This window comes from Perissodus microlepis, chromosome 3, assembly GCF_051167445.1.
Source record: "Perissodus microlepis isolate ML-2025 ecotype Zambia chromosome 3, ASM5116744v1, whole genome shotgun sequence".
Classification (NCBI taxonomy): domain Eukaryota; kingdom Metazoa; phylum Chordata; class Actinopteri; order Cichliformes; family Cichlidae; genus Perissodus; species Perissodus microlepis.
In genome coordinates, this window is record NC_140463.1 from 3,545,867 (window position 1) to 3,560,823 (window position 14,957).

General features: G+C 40.0%; 1 protein-coding gene across 1 annotated transcript; it reads right to left on the bottom strand.

The window, feature by feature from the left end:
* Positions 1-1,650: 1,650 nt before the first annotated feature.
* Positions 1,651-13,610, bottom strand: LOC146389475 (protein NLRC3-like). The gene is made up of 7 exons (XM_084912196.1): positions 13,520-13,610; positions 6,816-6,937; positions 6,630-6,731; positions 6,013-6,114; positions 4,665-4,743; positions 3,722-3,926; positions 1,651-3,452 (listed from the first exon to the last, which is right to left on the bottom strand). Exons 2-7 carry the CDS (start codon positions 6,902-6,904, stop codon positions 1,651-1,653), a joined length of 2,379 nt encoding a protein of 792 aa, XP_084768322.1. The 5' UTR covers positions 6,905-6,937; positions 13,520-13,610.
* Positions 13,611-14,957: the final 1,347 nt, after the last annotated feature.

The window sequence follows — 14,957 nt, forward strand, 5'->3', positions numbered from 1 at the left end:
TCTTATTGTCTTATTATAAATAGAATAGAGGTGTGGGAGTTTTTAGATACAATTAGCAATAATAAAACAACAATAAATGGATGAAGCTGACTTTTATTACTTGTTTTTTGAAAAACAAACAAAAGCTCTTTTGATCTGACCTCAGACTTTCCACTGTATAATGTTGAGTCTTTAGTCCACTGCAAAGAAGCTTCACTCCCGAATCCTGCAGATTATTATTACTTAGGTCCAGCTCTCTCAGACAAGAGGATTGGGAGCTGAGAACCACTGAGAGAGCTTCACAACTACTCTCTGAGAGTTTACAGTGATTCAATCTAGGAAAAACAATGGCATGTATTAAAATTAAATCACTTTAGATGAAGAAATCAAACATCAGTGTGGAGCACAAGTCTTTATTAACTTACAAATACATTTTAATCTGGAAAAACATTTAAAGATTTGGAATTGTACCAGTAAAAACCTAATCATAACTCTATAATTAAATGTAAACCAGTAAGGAGCTGGTTCATTTAGTAACTAGTTCAGTACCTGCAGGGGTACAGGCCCTGTTCATATTTCTAATTGTAAAATATACAATTACTGTTGCTAAATGGCAATCAAACCAATACTTTTCATTACATACTTGACCTTGTTTTAGCGTCTGAATTAATCCTTTATACTTGCTCGTTTAGCTTCTTCCTCATAAGCCCTTCCTAAAATCCTACTTTCTTTTGATTAGCCAATTTAAGGATGCCTGCTAAAGGCACCACTCTGTCCTTTTGAACTCCACCATGTGCACTACATGTGCATAGGTTTTGTGAAACAAATGGTAAAACCTTTATAGACAATTTCTGGTTTACAATTACCAATAAAATCTTCTCGCATCCATTTGTACATTTCAGAGCCTGATTCTGGAATATGATAGTGGACGTCGACAAATACAAAATCATTGCTTTCTTACTGAGGACTTCTTACTGCATTTAGTCTTTCAAATATGAAATTTATAAAAAAGTGTCCCTGTTTAAAGAGTGTGACAGCTAAATTATTTTGGAGAGAGAAGACCAGATCAGATCTGAGAGAATTAACAATACTCCTTCCAGAACACTGATTATGAATTTTGTTACCCACAGGGACAAACTGAAATCAATCTACACTGAATAAGTGGACAAAAACTGATTTCTAGGAATCAGTGAATAAGATTAATAAGTGCTGACAGCAGGAAACCAAATGCAACATAATGACTAAGATTCAGTTCACCAGCAACTGAAGTACCTGGGTATATAAGTGACTGTAACATTTGAAAAGTGAAGTCATATCTTCAACTAAGCAGGGCACTGATCCTGAGAATTATCCTTTTTCTCAGGGTTGCGGAGTGGTTGGAGCCTGCCCTAGTTACAGAAGGGAGAGAGGCAGGCTAAAGCTCTTGGAACTCTTACCCAGGGCTAACATGGAGATACCACCAACCATTTGCACTGACATTCAAACCTATGGGTAATTTAGAATTAACAGTTCACCTAACCCCACCTCTTTGGCCTGCGGGAGGAAGCCGGAGAACCGGGAGAAAACCCACAAAAACAACCAAAAATTAAAAAATGCAAAAAATGCATTGTAATCTGCATTTTGTAGTTTGAAAAAATCCTTTTAGAAATTAAGGTATGAATATATATGTACTTACAGAGCTTTGTTGGAGGCTTTGACCACTGGCAGCAGCCTCAGAAGAGCCTCCTCTGAAGCAGAGTATTTCTTCAGGTCAAACACATCCAGATCTTTTTCTGATGACAGTAAGATAAAGACCAGAGCTGACCACTGAGCAGGAGACAGTTTATCTGTGGAGAGACGTCCTGATCTCAGGGACTGTTGGATCTCCTCCACTAGAGAACGATTATTCAGTTCATTCAGACAGTGGATCAGATTGATGCTTTTCTCTGCATATAAATTCTCACTGAGCTTCTTCTTGATGTACTGAACTGTTTCCTGATTGGTCTGTGAGCTACTTCCTATCTGTGTCAGCAGACCTCGTAGGAGAGTCTGACTGGTCTGCAGTGAAAGACCCAGGAGGAAGCGGAGGAACAAGTCCAGGTGTCCATTTGGACTCTGTAAGGCCTTGTCCACAGCACACTGGTAGAAGTGTTTCTCTACAGATTCACTTCTTTCAGATTTATGGAAGGTTGTTTTTTGTTCTTCCAGCAGATTGAGTCCAGAGTTGATGAAGGTCAGGTGGACATGAAGAGCAGCCAGAAACTCCTGAACACTCAGATGGATGAAGCAGAACACCTTGTCCTGGTACAGTCCTCTCTCCTCTTTAAAGATCTGTGTGAACACTCCTGAGTACACTGAGGCTGCTCTGATATCGATGCCACACTCTGTCAGGTCTGATTCATAGAAGATCAGGTTTCCTTTCTGCAGCTGATCAAAGGCCAGTTTTCCCAGAGACTCAATCATCTCCCTGCTCTCTGGACTCCAGTGTGGATCTGTCTCAGCTCCTCCATCATACTTGACCTTCTTCACCTTGGCCTGTACCACGAGGAAGTGGATGTACATCTCAGTCAGGGTCTTGGGCAGCTGTCCTCCCTCTCTTGTTTTCAGCACATCCTCCAGAACTGTAGCAGTGATCCAGCAGAAGACTGGGATGTGGCACATGATGTGGAGGCTTCGTGATGTCTTGATGTGGGAGATGATCCTGCTGGCCTCCTCCTCATCTCTGAATCTCTTCCTGAAGTACTCCTCCTTTTGTGGGTCAGTGAACCCTCTGACCTCTGTCACCATGCCAACACAATCAGGAGGGATCTGATTGGCTGCTGCAGGTCGTGTGGTTATCCAGAGGCGAGCAGAGGGAAGCAGTTTCCCCCTGATGAGGTTTATCAGCAGCACATCCACTGAGGTGTACTTTCTAGGGTCAGTTATAATTGTAGTTTTGTGGAAGTCCAGAGGAAGTCGACACTCATCCAGACCATCAAAGATGAACACAACCTGGAAGTCTTCAAACCTGGAGATTCCTGCTTCTTTGGTTTCAGTAAAAAAGTGATGAACAAGTTCCACCAAGCTGAACTTTTCCTCTTTCAGCACATTCAGCTCTCTGAAAGTGAATGGAAATATGAACTGGATGTCCTGGTTGGCTTTGTCTTCAGCCCAGTCCAGGGTGTATTTCTGTGTTAAGACTGTTTTCCCAATGCCAGCCACTCCCTTTGTAAGCACTGTTCTGATTGGTTCATCTCTTCCAGGTGAGGCTTTAAAGATGTCTTCTTGTCTGACTGTTGTTTCTGATCTGTCTAGGTTCCAGGATGCTGTTTCAATCTGTCTGACCTCATGTTCATCATTGACCTCTGCAGTCCCTCCCTCTGTGATGTAGAGCTCTGTGTAGATCTGATTCAGAAGGGTTGGGTTTCCTGCTTTAGCGATCCCCTCAAACACACACTGGAACTTCTTCTTCAGTGCAGATTTAAGGTTACGATGACAAACTGCACCACAGAGTTCTAAATTAAAAAAAAAATAATATTGGTTCATTTTTAAAAAGTCAATATTACTTTTTAGTTTAGTTTTATGTTCTTGCCAACAAACTGAAGCTGAAAGTTCTGAAATATGATATATTTTTTTAAAATGGTCATGTTTTACAAAGTGCTCATGATAGATTTGACCATATAAAGAAATAATTAAATTAAATTAAATTAAATTAAATCTTCCTTGAGATATTAGCAAATTCTTATTCACCCAACTGCTTAAATCTTGATAGAAATCCTCTTACTGTTCTGCAGCCGATCAGCCAGCTCCTCCTGTTTTATTCTCCTCAGGAAGTCCAGTGTGATCTTCACAAATGCCTCTCTGCTGCTCCTCCCCTGCTTATCATCCTCTCTCTGTCTCTCTAAGCATTCTGGGTAATCTGGACTCAGAACCTTCTGGATCTTCTTCAGCTCATTCTTCACAAAAGTGATGATGTTGTCCTCCAGCAGCTGGAACAGAATATGTTATGAATGATCCATTCCATGATCACACTAATACGTTTTAATTTTCTTTTTCTCTCCGTTTTGGCCTTCTGTCTACACTGAGATGGTGTTTCTGGTCAAGGAAAACTGAGCTTTTTAAAAACGCTCTCCAAAGTGGATACATTTGAAAACGCCCTTTTTGTGTCGCAGTGTGTGCAAAAACAGAGGCTTTTAAAAACGATGACACATTTTACTCATATGATTCATTCATGTGACCAATTCAACGAGGATGGCAGAAGGCATTGTAGTCTATTTTTGCGCTCACTTTTGCATCTTTGTACTTTTGTGCTACTCACAGCAACAACTTCAACTCATTGTCAGTTCATTTAAAAAACGTGTTGATTTTCTTCGACATTTTGCCACAATGTTTCAAAGAGCCGGAAAGTAAATAAACAGCAGACAGAAATGACGCAGGTCGAATGACCTTATTTTTTAATGCATGCGCAGTACAGAACGTAAGTGTTTTCAGTCATTTCAGTATGGATAAAAAACTTTTTGTAAATAAATGAAAATGATAGTGTGGACGTGGAGCATTTTTAATTCATCCAGATTGCTGTAGACGTTACCCCACTTAGACACAGAAATCATGCAGCCAAACATCAGATCCATGTTGGACACACTGGCAATCCACTGGTCTACAAAGAGCAGCATGGAGATGACTGTGAACACAATAGATGTAAAAGTAGTTGTTGTACATGTACAGACCATAAATATGGAGTCCAGCTGTGTTTGATGCTGCTCGGCAGACTGACCACTGGGAACCTCTGAGCTCTCCTGATCAACTCTGTGGAGGAATTGTGGGAAGTAGTTCACACTGAGACATTTTTACTCGCCATAAACACACACACACACACACATCTCGACGTGAATGACAGCATCTGTTGGTTGTTGAAATTTTAGGTGATTTTAGCAGCTAAAAGATGTAGGCATAGTCACTTTTGCTACTGACCTCATTGGCCTGAGTTTTCCTTTCAGATAATAAAATGATGAATAGGAAATCAAATATACAAATTATACTGAAGTGTTCTACCATTCTTAATCATATTCATATTGCAGCTGGTTGTATATGATCCTAAATGATAAAGCAGTGTCTTATCTACAGTCAGTACAAAACTGTGTTACGCTGAATAATGTGGAGCTGCAGTTGTAGCAGGAGTAGGCCTCAAAACAACTACACCAAACAACAAAAACTAGAATTCAAGCCTTACTCACAAACCAAAACACAATGAGTACAACTGTATCCTTCAAGTGCTACACAACCTGCAGGCTGCTGAAGCAGAGCTGCACATTCACAGACTCACACCAACAACAGTAAGTATGAGCTACATTGGCTGTTGACTAGCCTCACTAAGAGTTACAAGAGATGACAAGTGAACATGACTCTGATCTGAATGCATAACACTAAATCCACAAATTCTTTTATCTAAAGGTCACATACACAAAGCAGCTTTACAGAGGTCATCATGACTACCACATGCTGCCTTTGACAGCTGTTTGACACGTCGGCCATCTTACTCTAGGACTTCTCAGTTTGCTGTACACCTTAAAAGTCTGGCTAACTTTGACTTGTTTATCTGCAGTGGACTTCATCATCAGACCAAAGGCCAAACCAGTGTCAGTACACAAAATAACAGAGTGATGCTGGTCTATTTAACTTCTAGAAACTAAAGTCACTCTCCACTTTTCAGAAAATTCATTAAAAAAAATAAAACTCTAATCTGTTAAAATGTAGAAAGGAAAGTTTCCTGTCTGACTGACAGTGTTTGAGTCATTTTTGATGCTCTGAGTTTTATGAGGAAAATTTGTGCCACAAAGTTAGTGTTCCCTCTTCTAACTTCCAACAACATACAGCACAACATGACTGATGGAAGAAAACATTCGCACGAGCATCAGTTCCTGTTTGCTGAAGCGGATTTTCAGTTGTTTAGAAACCAAAGGCTTGTTTTAAAGAGACAGTTTGAAGGGGATTGAGGGAATGACGTGTTTGCACTGCAGTTTATATCAAACAACATCAAGCAGTTAAATCAAAGATTTCATGTTTATAACAGCTCACCTCTCTGCAGCAGACAAAGGCTGATCTTTAAAATTAATGAGTTCACTCATAGACCGTTCACTCCTAAAGGTCACACAGCTGCGTCCAGGTTCAGTTTGGATCCTGATAATTAAAGTTCAAATATTCAATCAAGGACTTGTCATTTTAGACATTATAATACTGACTTTAACTTGCATCTTTCTTGGTGACTATTTTTGTTGAAATCTATTAATGACATGATTCAACATAGTGTTTACACAGCTGGGTCCAGGTTCAAGTTCAGTAGGTCTCCTGTCGATCCTGTGAGAGAAGAATGTGTTTTTCATTTGCAGCCACAGAAGCTCACGAAGACTTAGAATACCTTCATCATCCCAAAGAGAAACTGCTTTGCAGCTGAGCATGAGCAGAAGGAAACTCCAAACTAAATTAAGAACAGAGCTCCACTCAGAGGTAAACACAGTCATTAAGACTGTGCATGACGACTGATTGACTACTGTGTGAGCAGCAGGAGTTTGAATGTTGGACATGTTTTATAGAATAAAGGAATTCCTTGCTCAGTGACTTCCTTTGACCAGGAAACAACATCAAGCAGTTCATTTAAGTCAGACATCAAAGACTTTATGTTTATAACAGCTCACCTCTCTGCAGGAGACGCCTGCTTGACTTTAAAATGAATGTAGCGATCATTAGATGAGTCACTCTGTAAGGACACACAGCTGGGTGGAGGTCCAGGCTGGTTCCTGTGAATAATGATGGAGCAGTGATGTGAGTGCTGAGCTGTGACATGGAGAAGAGTCATGGACAGTTAGAGATGGTCATCTCACCTCTGAGCTTTGGTCTGGCTCTCATGTTCTCCACACAGAGTGGTTTTAGAGGGAGGGACTCCCTCCTCTCTGTCCTCACACTGATCCATGCTGCTCAGCTCACACACACTTTCTTCCTTCACCTGCAGAGAAAACACAAATCATTCATGTGCACATCAACTACTAAGATCAGGTGACTTCAAAGTGCAGTAAGTCATTCATTTGATGTGTTTGAAAACTTACCTTGGGATTTAGTGTAAGGAAAGGCATTGGGTGTAAAACTCAAAGTTAAATTAAAGTGGTGGGTGGGCTCATTTTGACAGAATATATAATATTTCATTAATGAATTAAATGCAGAGTTTAGACTTTCATTTATAGCATCTACACTGATGATAAAATTACCTAGTATGATTATTTTATCTGAACTCAGCACTGAATCAGATTAAAAACTGAGGAACAGCCGGGTGGACAATAGATTAAAAAAAAAATTATTTGTTGAGTTACATAGTCAGGGTGAAAAATGCAAAAAGTCAAGCTTTCAAATGGTGTACCCAAGTATTTGTAAGGCAGAGTAATCAATATGTTGATCAGTTATTAAATAGTTTAATAACTAAAGAATCAGGCTTTCAAAGTGTTCAACCTCTTTGAATAAAAAGAATAATAAATAAAACATGTCAATTATAATAGCATTAATATAATAAAAATATAAGTAAAACTATTTGATGCCATAAAAGCTAAACAGTCACTGTAGCCATCAACACTTACTACAGCTACAAGCCAATATTATTTTGAAAAATCAATACATTATTTAAATCAAATGTAGAGAAAAACAAACTATTCTGCATTATGCCTTTAATACACAATGAACAAGGAACAGACATGCATGAATCTCTAAATGGTTCCACCTTTTTGACTTACTTGATTATTTTACTCATTATTCTATTCACTGATTGAGTAATACCATAAGAAATATGGTTGTCTTATTATAGGGCAATAATAAATATTCTAAAGAAATAAAATGAACTGCTTAATACTTTCTATTAACTATTTTAATAATTTAAATGTACAAAAAGTGTTTAATTCATAATAAATGTTTTAAAGCTAAAAGTCCTCTTTTCTTCCCTTTTTTTTAAAAAAAAAAAAGTCTCTTAGCCTAAGTTTTAGTTTTATATTTTAATGGCCTGTGGAACAAAATGAGTACAAATGGTACAAATTGTAAATGGTCTGTATTTGTATAGCACTTTACTACTCCCTAAGGACCCCAAAGCACTTGGGTACACCAAATCCTTTATACATGAATACAGTTTAATTAATATCATATTTTATTTATATTACACATGAATGTAACCAGCCAAATAATATAACCAAACACTTGAAATAAATATATCGAGAACACCCCATGCCCCCCGTAGACTAAGCCCTGCTTACTGCAGGTATCACTGCCACATAAAGTACCATGAGGTAGATCTTAAACATGATGCTATGCTGCTGTCTCCAAAAGTTGATTCGGTTCATCTGGACGTAGCATTTTGTGGGAGAAACATTTCGTCACTCATCCAGGTGACGTCTTCAGTCTCAGCTGACTGCAGGTTTCAATCTTATAAACAGTACATTTGCATAATGACTGAAACCAGCCCACTGAAGGAACAATGGGCTGGGAGGTCAGTTCTTTAATCGTAATTATGCAAATTCTCATGACCATTGATCAACAACCACTGACCAAAACCCACTGATCAACGACCACTGATCAATGGCCATGAGTTCACAGAGAGTTGGGGAATGGCTGCAATCACAGCATTGTAAGATGGCGACAGATGTACCCTTAGGCCCCCTCCTCGATTCAGAGATGGTCTTTCCCTTTTCATGTAAAAGGCCTCCTTGACTCCGCCCTCAAACCAGAGTTCCTCCCTGTCCAGGATGTGTACATCCTCATCATTTGAAAGCGTGTCCACTGGCCTGTAGCTGTGAATAGACTGCAGAGTCCTGGCCTGACGAGGTAGCTCTTCTGTGTTGTGCCATCCGCTTTGCCAGAGGTTGTTTGGTTTCCCCGATGTATAAATCCTGGCAATCCTCCTGCACTTAACAGCGTACACTATGTTGCTCTGTTTGTGTCGGGGGACCCGATCCTTGGGGTGGAGCAGTTTTTTGCGCAGCGTGTTTTGGGGTTTAAAAGCCACAGAGGAAAAATGCATCTCAACTGCTCCGATACTCCTGACACATATGGGATCACTACAGGTTTTCGCTTGGGCAGCGGTCGTCCTTCTCTCCTGGATCGCCTGGAGCTTTCTTTAGGTGCCTTCCCTGCTTTGACGAAAGTCCAGCTGGGATAACCACATTTACTCAGGGCCTTCTTGATGTGCTGTTCTCCTGCCTCCCTGGCTGCTGTGTCAGTGGGGATGGTGTTCGCTCTGTGTTGTAGCATCCTGATGACACCCAGTTTGTGCTCCACTGGATGATGAGAGTCAAACCTTAGATACTGATCCGTATGTGTAGGTTTACGGTACACGTCAGCTTTTAGATGTCCCCCATTTTTGATGGAAATATCACAGTCTAAGAAGGCTAACCTGCCACTTTTCATATCCTCCCTGGTGAATTTGATGTGTCGGTCCACTGAGTTAATGTGATCCTTGAAACGTGGTACGTCTTGAGATTTGATTTTCACCCAGGTGTCATCCACATATCTGAACCAATGACTTGGTGGTGTTCCAGGGGAGGATAGCAAAGCCCTCTTTTTCACTTCTTCCATGTACAAATTGGCCATGATGGGTGAAACTGGGGAGCCCATGGCACACCCATGTTTCTGCGCCCTTTAGAACTGACCCTTGTATGTGAAGTAGGTGGAATGAAGACATTAATGTTGGGTCTGTCTAGCACAGGCTCACCGCTGGAACGAGACAATTTAACTGCACAAAAGCATTGAACACCAAGTAGGCAAAGTTTGTTGTGTTACTCATGCATGAGGGAGACAGGAGCCAGATGTTGTTCCGCCCACGTGGCCTCCGTTGGGCTCTCAGCCAGGTTCCCCATAGCACTCCTTTTGTTGTGGTTACATGAATATGCATAGGTTCATTAACATATAACATCTTACATAGGTAGGCATGAGAACAAAGAATACCTTGTCTCTCTGTGTGTGTGAGTGTGTGTGTGCGGGGGGGGGGTCAAGATGTGACCCCGTGAAGACTCCCCAAAGCTGGTGCCAGGAGTCTAGCGGTCCATCTAAACAAAAGGCACTTAGACTAAAACTGACATAGATATGTTTATCCTGCCATAAAATAATAAAACAAGGTACTGCCTCTCCCATGCTCCCTGGATGTGGGTGTGAATGCCAGAGCACTCTGGAATGCACACAAAGTCTTTGCAGCCTATAAGGATCAAACCTCTACCAACATGACATTGATTATAAAACTCTGTATGTTGTATTTAGAAAAGAAACAAGCTGCTATCTGGAACGAGTCAGTGCTCTGCTTCTGATGGAAAAAGGGGTGATGAAAAAATGGGTGATGCAGAGGAGGGGGATTTTGACAAAGAGAGTATAGAATAGAGATGGACCGATCCGATATGTATCGGATTACTGGATCCGATATCGGTGAGAAATAAAAAATGTAATCCGATCCATTAAATATAAAAAAAAAAAAAAAAAAAATCACAAAACTTGCAACACAGCGTAACGCAGCTCATAACCATAGCACGTCGGAGCAGTGTGGTCACGTGATAGAGCACCTGCGTGTATTTGGAGCCTCGCTACCAAACCAGTATTTCATCTCCGAGAAAGTTATCCCAGAGAGAAGTAAAGCAAGTGTGTAAGTTCATCTCTGAGTGTTTGTAAAGCGTTCCCATGTTAAGCTTAACAACCGATATATGGAGCGACTGCCCCTCTCTCCGTGTCCTGCTGATACTTCAATCGTGAAACTGCTTAATGATCAGCTGATCGGCTTTTCTGTCGCGAGTCCGTCTCTCTTGTTTGTTTTTTGCCCACTTTGCACCAGAAACAGGAAACCAGCGGCTGAACAACAGCAGCACGTTTAAGCTTGATAAGCTGTTGTTAGAATTTATTTAATATTACTTTCTACACCAGGATCTTTTTCTACGTAGCTGACGCTGGTAACTGTGCAGGGGCGGATCTAGCAAAGTTTAGCCAGGGGGGCCGATAGGGGATGAACAGGGAAAAGGGGGCACAAAGACATACTTTTCTTTCTTATTCTCATTTTAAATGTCTAGCTTTTAACCCTCTGGGGTCCAGGGTATAATTGGCCGTTTTTGACTACTTTTGATTTTACCTCTATATTTCACCTTTAAAATGTGTTTTTCTTGCCTTGTTTGGTATCATTATTTTCAGCACAACCTCAAATATCTGATTTTTTTTTCATTTTGGTATACTATATTAGCACAGTTGATCTAAATTCAGACAAAAAATTCAAAATCCGAGTAGAAAAAAGTTATATTTTTTACTGTAAAACCCACAAACATGTTTAACGACTCATTTTCATAACTTGAAATGCAAATAGAAATTGTACGTTTCTAAAAAATTATGCACAAGTTTTGCAAACAACAACGTTATATGGTACTATTTACCTAAAAATGCACCCAAGGCCTCAGGCGTTTTTTATATAATCATTTATATCTATTTACAGAACAATCAGGTGTGCTGCATCAAATAAGAAGGCACACAAATTATTTGTGCCAGTCCAAAAAATGTAGTTTGTGTTCAGTATAAGACAGAGGAGAACACCAAAGGCCTAAACCCTGCAGGTCTGACAGCAGGAGGTGCATCAGTCCAGTTTTCCATGTGGGAACAGCGTTTACACTGGAATCTGCCTTTGACGGCTTTTTTAGAGCAAATATGAAATTCAGCAGTATAACTGACACACAATACAAGACAATAACTACACAACACACTAACTACAGCCTCCAAACACACTAAACGTCACTAATGTCTCACATATGAAAACTCGCTCTCTCTCTTTCTTTCGCTCGCCCGCTTTCCTTCACGGGTGTCACTCCTAAAAACTTCCCCGTCTCCCTAAACAACCAAATGTCACATGTTGCCTTATCATTGTTTTGATTGGCTGACATGGTAAACTCTAACACCAATAGGGAAGGGGTGTCCTTTCTTTTTCTTTTTTCACTCGCAAGCGGAGAGTGTTTGCTAGCGCTGTCTGTAGAAAACCCCGTTTTTACCGTCCTTCCCGCTTCCTAAACACCACTGTTTTGTTCAGAAAAAAACATTGTGTGTATGTTTTATCATAACTCTGGTTTTACGTGGCCCATTGACACAATTCAAAAACTGGTATATAGTTTGAAGTCTTCACTTTCGACCCAAGTTGAAATGGCGACTCTGTCGTGCTGCATCTTGTAGCTGTGTCGTCTTAAATTGGTCATGTGATTTTGATGCGCCGGCGCGTCCGGCGACCCCAGAGGGTTAATAAATAATTATCTGAATCTTACACCCAAAGTTTTAATCTGATGTAAAATGTATAGAAGTCCATTACTGTATATAGTAACTGTTAACTGTAATATACCCTAGTAAGCTAGTACTTTTTCCTTTTGGAAAGCACCATCTGTGAATTCTGCAATTCTGTTGAAGAACGATGTTGAATCTATTTAATTATTCTTGAAAAATAATTTATTTCTGTACATTTTTTTTTTCACCCTGCATCAAATTAAAGTTAATTACATCGATTAGGCATCATGAGGTGGAGGGTGGGGGGTGGTTCCCTATTTTTTTTTTTTTTTTTTTGCAACCCTATTAGTTAGGTTGCTTAATATTTCTGCTAAGTACTCTTTAAAATACCAGAATAGGGAGGATGGAGCAGGTTTAAGTTTATTAGATTGATCAGTGTTGTTGAACTATGAAATATTTTGGGCGCAGTGTATTTTTTACATTCAGGTATAACAGAATAGCTTTAGCGTTGTTGTTTATTTAAACTTGAGTATGAACTTATACAAAATGCAGCAAGATATTAAAAAAAATTTTATTGATTAAATAAACACACTATATCGGATTCATATCGGTATCGGCAGATATCCAAATTTATGATATCGGTATTGGTATCGGCCATAAAAAAGTGGTATCGTGCCATTTCTAGTATAGAATATAAGCATCCCTGATCATATTTACTCCAACTCACTTTTCAGAAACAACAAATACTCCAAACACTTTAAGAAAAAGTGTCTCTCGCTAAAGCAGAAAAAAATGTCTCTTTGATGAAACAAAGCAGAGCTCCACTAACAACTTTTCCTTTATCGAAAAGCAGCTTTTTTACTGTCTGTGTACAAACCAATCTTTATTTTAAATATAGCTTCTCAAAGCTCAACCCAAATACAGAAAAACATCATTGTCTCTCTCACACTGTGTGACTCACACCTGAACAATGAGGTTGTGTCACACCTGCCCTGCAGCTAAACTGCTCATGTGAGTTTGACCGTAAATAATAGTGGTCATATGATTTACAAGGAGAACAGGCCATGCCAAGTGTCTTCCTTGTCTGTGCCCGTCAGCATGGGACCAACTTCTCCTGTTATCAGATTTGTGAGCAGCAGCAGAAACTGTCTGAATGAATGTTCATAAAACCGTTTGATTCCAGTCAATCAACAACCGATAATCAAGTTTGAAGACAAACAGTGATCAAAGTTTGTCCTGGAATTGGAACTGAACAACTGATCCAAACATCACAGAGCACAAACAAACAGTCAACCTGTTGAACTAGGAAACAAAGCAAACTTACAGTTTCTTCAAGTACACACACCAACAACAAGCTCTACTCCACACCTGGACACTAAACACGGACACACAGGTGAGCTGCTTACTGGAAGGAGGCGGGACTTAATGCCTAAAGAGTGTGAGAGGGTCACACCTTCATGTGCTGGTTTACAAATATGTCATCTGACTGCTCAGACTGAGTTTAAAACCTGTTTACCTGTTTAAAACCTGTAAAACTGGGCTTTCTGAGCTTCCCGCTTGAAAATGACATGTAGAAAATGAATTTTGTATTTTTTTTTTCTTACACTCTGACTAAACAATCTTAAACAATATATGGAGTCAGCGCATTCACGGCGAATAAATAAATTATAAATTCCTGGAGGCGCACATCTAATTCACAAAAGGTTGGGTACAAGATTTGTCCGTTTTTAAGCCTCCACGTTGTGAGTACATTGACCATATGACCAAGATACAGCCAGAGGTTGCACATAACATTGACTTCTCCTCAGCAGCTGCTCTAGATGAACAATTCACAATTGATGCCAGCTGTGCGTTGCCATGTAAATAGTTTGCATTTCATGTGTATCTGCACATGTACTCACTAAGTACATGTGAATAAAAAAATAATAATAAACATACTTTTCATTTCTGTTTTATTGAAACCACCTTACAGAAAGTACAAATATTTACAATGAACTGTACATGCAACACAGCAGTTTTATGAATATTCAACAAGAGCAAGTTTCATTTGGCCCTGGTTTGACAACCACACTGGGGCACATATTCACCAAAACACAGCACACCTTAACATTTTTATCAAGCAGTGTTGTGTCTTCACCCTCACATGATATGAGTAACTCCTGTCCACAGCCTCCGTGACATGGTGATTTTGTTGTTGGTCTTCTGTCAGATCTTCATCTATTACTTCTGCACAGGGCACACCTTCATACTCTGCAGCTGCATAATGAAATCATGTAAAATAAAATTAGTGCATACACATAAGGTAAATGTACACCAGTATTCCAGGTGCGTGATTCATCTGAAGGTTATGTGCAGATTAGCGTACAATGAGCGCAATTTTGTATGTTTTCGGGGCGGGGGTTACCTCCGATGGGTGCTCTTTTTTGCTTTCGTTGCAATCGCCTTGCGTGCCAGTCCGAGTCTGACTGCTGCAATCCAAGCCTGACGTCTTCGTTTAGTAATATCGGATATATGAGATCCCTTCCGTTGCCTCCAGGAGGGGAAACGATGAAAAGAGAGCCCATTTCCAGCTTCTTGCCTTCCCTATCGTGTGATCTAACGTTGCAACCGAAAACACAGTACGTACGAATCATCGCTGATGCTTCCGTGTGCTTCGTTTGGCCTATTGTCATGGCGGGAGGGGGCGTGGCCACAAATCAAAGCAGTCGCTGCCATGTTAAATCTGTTGAAAAACTCATTAGCTCTATCCTCACTTCCCTCAC

Bases quoted from the DNA above. Each gene is read 5' to 3' on its own strand.
- LOC146389475 (XM_084912196.1), bottom strand. From the start codon at position 6,904: ATGGATCAGTGTGAGGACAGAGAGGAGGGAGTCCCTCCCTCTAAAACC. The intron at 4,744-6,012 runs GTGAGCTGTTAT...ATTCCTCCACAG, and splicing joins CCTTTGTCTGCTGCAGAGAG to AGTTGATCAGGAGAGCTCAG. The intron at 3,927-4,664 runs GTCTGTACATGT...ATTCTGTTCCAG, and splicing joins AGCTGGACTCCATATTTATG to CTGCTGGAGGACAACATCAT.